Here is a 6,000-nt window from a genome sequence, read left to right as displayed (position 1 = left end):
GTGATGCCAGGTGGCCCGTAAGAGCCGCCATCCCGAGCCCGGCGGCAAAGAGTCATGTCACCGGCTGTGGTTCAGTCCTCCCAGCGTTGCTGTCTGGGACTGGGAGGACAAGCGGTGGCCAGGTACACTCAGGTGCCACCATGGTTCTGACCAGTCAGGAAGACAAGATGTTCCCTGAACTCGGAGGCGGGAGGGAGCTCGGGACCTGTGAGGAAGTGAGAAGTGCGAGAGCTGGGGTGCTGGGCACCCCGGGGGTCCTGGTACACCTGCCCAACACCAACATCTGGCCTTGCCCAGCAGGACCACGGAAGACCTGCTCCCTGCTGTCCCTCTGGCAGGCACATGGGCGTTTCCAGTGTGGCCCTGGTCCCTGGCCGCTGGGCCTGGAGGGGAGGCCTCTCCTGCTCCCAGGCTGCATCCCCATGGCCAAGACTGGGAACAGGGTAGAGCTTTCCAGAAGGGGGACTGTGTTGTTCTAAGGGTCAAAGAAGTAGGTCCCCTCCCTTCATGAGGTGGTATGGGTGAGGGTGCCAGGGGCTGGCATGTCCCCTCACCCCTAGTGCACACAGCAACTGGCAGCTCCATTGTGGCCCTTCCCAGGCAGGGGTGCTGGCCTTTGAGGACGCAGGGCCTATCCAGGGACCACTGCTCCTCTGGCCCACCCCACTGTGGGCCCACTGGTTAGAAGCTCCCCACAAGGTGTCTCAACTCTGGGAAGAGCCAGCAGGCGTTCAGATTCACAGGCGGCCCTGGCTTTCACAGTGGGATCCTTATCATGTAAAAGCTGAACTGTAACAAACAGGGGTGTCACCATTCCTGTGAGTGGGGGCAGGATCCCAGGCTTACAAATCTCTGGAACCTCAAGGGGTGCCCTGCGTGGAGTTTCTTCCCACCAGGCCGCCCATTCGTTCGCTCACAGACCCAAACCCGGCCGCGTCCCTGAGGAGACCGGATGGGTGTGAGGTGACCGTGGTCCTCGGTTGAGGGCCCTGGCATGCTACTTGGACTCCAGTTTATGGGCAGCCGGCCGGTGCAGGCTCACCCTGGAAGGCTTTTACTGTGCTCGCGGCCAAAGCAAGCTCACACACAGCGCAAGACGGACCTGGCCACTTTCCTGTTTGATGGTATTTTCATTTTTTGGTAAAGATTATATATAGATGAGCTGGGGTACAGGCCCGGTGAGAGGATTCATCAGAGATAGTGGGGAGCAGAAGAGGCAGATGGACTGAAATACACTGCTCAGGGGAGCAGTGGGCGGGTCAGGAGAGGCCTGCTGCCTGTGGGTCAGCTCCCTGGCGGGGATGGAGCTCGTGCTGCAGTGGGTACTGAGAGTTTCATTTTAATGCAAATGTCACGAGCCAGTCTGACATCGGCAGCAGAGGTAACAGAGCAAACCCTGCAGCAGTGGAGCCACAAACACAGGTCTGATAGCCTGCTGGCTAGGCCCCCAGCCTCGGGGGTGTGGCCACGGCCCGGGACCCGTGGGGCTCTGCGAGGCGTGGGCGCCAGTGGGCCAGCACCCCGGAGGTGAGGATCCCGCAGCAGTGCACAGCTGAGCACAGTTCAGGAGCCGGCACGGTGTGGGAGATGTCAGCCTTGTCCCCCCGCTTTGGGCTGCACAAGTCTGCTGAAGACATTAGGTGGTGGGTACCAGAGACTGTGGAACAAAGAGGCATTTCTTAAACTATTTCAAAGTGCACTGAGAAAGGACAGGAGTGACTGGGACTGCGCCGTGTGCAAGGGGGTGTCCACTCAGATGCCCCAGGCCCCGTGGCCAGGCCACCTGGCCATGTGTGACAGGCGGGAGCCGGTGTCCATCAGGGTAAAGCCGACGCTAAAGACAGACAATCCGTGAACAGTGTCACTTAATCAACTGACAACTGTCAATTGGTGACTTTATTTCATATAAAAGTTACATTGAAATAGGAGGTTGGAAAGTCCAGTCCACCTGGCCTGCACATACTTGCCAATCTCACAGGATTCAACCACTTCGTCATTCTGTAATGATTAAAAGCCTCCCCTGGAAGCCCCAGCGTTGCCCCAGACAATGGATGTGCAAATGAATATGCAGAAGTGTCTCTGGAGATGCAGCCACTTCCTGGGCACCGGGGCTGGCGCCTGGCTGCCACATGCCCGACTGCGCCGCCTTCCCGCGTGACTGGCCCGCTGCAGCCGTCCCAGCCCAGTCCCAGGCAGGGTCTCGTAGGCCCGTCTGGTTTGCATCAGCAATGGTAGGAAGCCCTGATTAGGAAAGGGGACGGCTAGTTAAAAACAAGACCAGGCCCGCGCAGGGGCGAGAAAGGCGTCGCCCAGTGCACCAGTCCCCGGGACAGGCGGGTGGCTGGACGCTCCTCGACATCCCGCGCCACGGGCAAGCCAGGCGAGTTTAAGGCGAGCCCCCGGAAGGGGAGCTGTTTGCTCTCTGGCATCACGTGAGCTCGCGCGGGGGCTCTCCTGGGGCCAGTGCGTGGGCGGGCGACAGGCACCAAACCAATCCAGCCGCGGCGGCTGCCCCTGCACGCACCCTGCGCAGGGCTCCGGGTTTACGTGGCTGGAACAAAGTACCAGCTTCCCGTGCGCGTGGAATCGCAAATAAAAGTAAAACAGGAGGGCAACGGAGGACCACGTAGGGATGACAGTTCTTTGGATCTAGATACCCTCCCAAATGCAATACATTCATAGGAAACCCCATGGGGGACCCACGGCCATTCTCCCCTCTTCCCTGAAACATTGGGCGCTAAACACCAGCTTGCTGGCTGCACGCGGCCGTGAACTGTCACGTCGCTCCACCGCTGCCGACTGGGACACGTGCGCCCACGCACACCGGCGCGCGGCCACGGCCGGAGAGCCGCTTCCCCTTCAGTGCACAAGTCTCTGCTCGCTCAGTGCGGAGGGCCAGCACCTGCTGAGACCCAGGGGAGCCATATGTAAACGGCCCTCGGGCTGAGGGCACAAGTGACCGACCACAGGTCAGCAGGAGGCCCTGAGCCCACTAGGGAAGATTCTCTCTCACCGGGTGACTTTTCTTCATGATTGAAAAAGCAGCTCAGTACACAGGATTTTAATAACCCTGTAACATTCCACACAACTCATTAAAAAATGCAGTGTCCTACCAAAAGGCCCAATGGACGACGACTTCTCCGGTGGCCACAACTCCCTGCGCGGCGGGGAAGCCCGGGAGCGCAGCAGCCAGCCGCTAGTCTGGGAAGCCTGCACGCTGGCTGCAGGTGCGGGGTGCTCGGCCTGGCAAGCTGCTGTGGGGTGCAGGTCCCGTTGCCCTGAGGTCACAGAAGAGCTGTGGGCGCCCTTTTAGACCCCAATAAATAACACAAGTTCATTCACAGGTTCCAGCAATGAGGGGCCTCAAATGGAGAACTCTGGGCCTCTTCTGGGTCTCGACGGTAGTCGCCTAAACCGGAAGCCGACAAAGGGGTTCATCCAGAGGAGTGAGGGGGGTCCTCCAAAGACAGACTTCATCCCTTCCCAGCGAAGCCTCCGCTCCCACGTCGGCTTCTCACTCTTGAGTCTCTCAATTTCCTGGGAGCAGAAAGCAAGTGGCGATGGCACCGCGGTGAGCTCCTGACAGACAGGTGAGCCTGAGGCGCCCACCATACTCTGGGGTGCCCGTTTGTTTCCAGGGGTCCCAGGGTCGCGTAGGCTCGGTGGTCAGCAAAACGGACCCTCCTTCCCGGCCCCCCATAGCCTCCCTGTGCAAAGGCTCCAGACAGGCAGGGCTGCCCCCGGGTATGCGGGTCAGGCCTGCTCTTCGTTTATCGCCAGCATTTAGCAGGCCCCTGCTCCGGACCTTCAAGCCGAGGGCATGAAAGCGGGAAGCCCTGCCCGGTCCTGGGAGTAGGCCTATCTGCCTGGACCCCCGAACACACCCTGCAGGGAGAGGGAACAACGCCAGAGCAGAGCTCTGCCCGAGCCAGCCCCAGCCCGCTCCCTGGACACCCTGGCGTCTGGACACCAGCCCCGGCCAGCAGTGGGCATGCCGCTGCCCACAGCGTACCGTCTCATCGTTGCAGATGGAGTGGATCTGCGTGCCAAACATGACTGCCGTGAACGTGAAGAACAGAAGCCCCTCAAGGCACAGGAAAATCAGCAGGATCACGGTGATGGGCGGTGAGAAGTCACTGCACTCTGCACAGAGAGGGGTGACTGGGCATCAGGGCCGGTGTACCCCACCGTGGCAGGAGGCCGGCCTGTCTGAGCAGTCTGAAGGCCCAGGCCCCTCCGAGACCCTGCTTGTGGGTGAGAGCCGCTGCCGAGACGCAGCTACAGGCAGGAGAGGGGCCAGCCAGGGCTGGCAGGTGGGGCCGCCTTGCCCTCCTGCTGGGCTCACTCATGGAGAGGCGAGCACTTGGAATGGCAAATGGCATGTAGCCAGAGAACACACAGGTCTGGTGGCTGCAACAGTCATTTCCACCCAACCCCCGAAACCTGTAATGCACAAATGGAACTGAGTAGAAATTCTGAGGGAGGGAAGAACACGCATGTAATGGCGTCACTGCCTACAAATGGCAGTGTGAGCACTTCCTGTGGTCTTCCTAGCACAATTCAGTTAACGCGAAAATAAACGAGAATCTCCTCACTAACTGAAAAGTCGAATCTTCTCTCCCCGACAGCACACACGGGAGGGCGCCCGCCGTGGCACTTACCAGTCCACTGCCCTCGGACGCAGGAGATGAACTGGAGCGCACAGAGGACGAGCGCGTGGACGGAGGACAGCGCGATGTACATCTGCAAGCGGGACAGAGGCTCAGCCGCGCATGCCTGGGTGAGGCCCCGCGCGTCAGCGCTGGCGGGGACGGGGCCCGAGTGCAGGGCGGCCCCAGCACCACACCGGGCTAGGCGACACATTTATGGAAGGCCACAGTGGGGAAGGAGGTTCTCAGGCGCCTGAGCGAGATCCTGCAGCCACGCGACTCGGAGGCCTGAGGAGCACCGGGGAGGGCGGCCTCCAGCCAGGGGAGGTGGCAGGGTGCTGGGCTGGCGTCAGAGAAGTGGCCTGCCCAGGCCGCTTCCAGGGGAGGACGCCGGCACTACGTGGGTCCTCACGCACTTCTACTCACAGTGAAGAGCACAAAAAATCTCTGGTTCTTCTCTCCCACACAGTTGTTCACCCATGGGCAATGATGATCCATTTTCCGAATACATCGTTTGCAAATACTGAAAGGAAGAAGTTTGACTTTCAGTATTCCTGTCTGGAGAAAATAACATACAACCAAGCAGAGCCAACGCCCGAGAAAGGTGAGCTCGCACGCGCCAACAGGCCGCGACAGGAGGAAGCCAGCACCATGCGCCCTTCTCCACCCAAGCGTGCTGAGGCTGGCGCGCCGTCCGTCCGTCCGTCCGGGCCTGGTCTCTCAGGCTTCAGTCTGCTTCACCCCCAGGGTCAGAAACATTCCATCTCGCCCCCCTGTGGCCCCAGCCTGCGTGTATGCCCGGGGCCCTGCACCAGGTCACTTCGCAGCTGCACTTTCCTTTTGCCCAGAATATTCCCAATGCCAGACTGGAGTGACCTGCCAGGAGCCGTCCTTGAGCCGGCTCACATCTTTAAGGCGGCCGGGTCCCCATGGGTGTGGTGGCCGCTGGCCTGTCACCTCTGGGCTGACCTCGTGGGGTTTCTATCTGTTCAGGCCTCTATAACTTCAGAAGCGTCCCCATTTTTAAGAACAGATTTCTCAAAGTATAATATACATCTTACAGACGAGCACCCGGTAAAGGTGAGGCGGAGTGAAGATGCACACGGGGGACACGCCCCCGGCAGGTGCGCCGCCGGGCAGACCTGCGTCTGTCCACTGTCTCTGGCTGCGCGCCGAGACCGTCACTGAGCCGGACAGCACACCAGCCCCTTGCCCGCTCGCTTCCAGGAGGCCGCTGGCGCCCGCCACCGTCCTGGTGCAGCACCGCCGGGCTCCACCCCCGTGAGCAGGGCACCCAAACCCAGCACGTGCTGCCCCTGCTGGGCCAAGAGGTGGACAGGCGAGGCCGTGG

General features: G+C 60.8%; 1 protein-coding gene across 2 annotated transcripts in view; it reads right to left on the bottom strand.

Moving 5' to 3' along the window:
• Positions 1–1,854: 1,854 nt before the first annotated feature.
• ZDHHC7 (zinc finger, DHHC-type containing 7) overlaps positions 1,855–6,000 on the bottom strand; it is a 28,311-nt gene continuing 24,165 nt past the window's right edge. For both annotated transcript variants that reach the window (XM_012730728.1, XM_012730727.1), the window contains exons 5-8: positions 5,076–5,172; positions 4,662–4,743; positions 4,013–4,143; positions 1,855–3,537 (exon numbers count right to left, since the gene is read on the bottom strand). In XM_012730728.1, the coding sequence (XP_012586182.1) occupies positions 3,364–3,537; positions 4,013–4,143; positions 4,662–4,743; positions 5,076–5,172 (484 nt within the window). In that variant the 3' untranslated portion in view covers positions 1,855–3,363. The remainder of the gene's footprint in view (positions 3,538–4,012; positions 4,144–4,661; positions 4,744–5,075; positions 5,173–6,000) is intronic.

This window comes from Condylura cristata, unplaced genomic scaffold (assembly GCF_000260355.1).
Source record: "Condylura cristata isolate star-nosed mole 26May11 unplaced genomic scaffold, ConCri1.0 scaffold00028, whole genome shotgun sequence".
In the NCBI taxonomy this organism is placed as follows: domain Eukaryota; kingdom Metazoa; phylum Chordata; class Mammalia; order Eulipotyphla; family Talpidae; genus Condylura; species Condylura cristata.
Note: the sequence above shows the minus strand (reverse complement) of the source record. Positions and strands in the feature narration are given on the sequence as shown.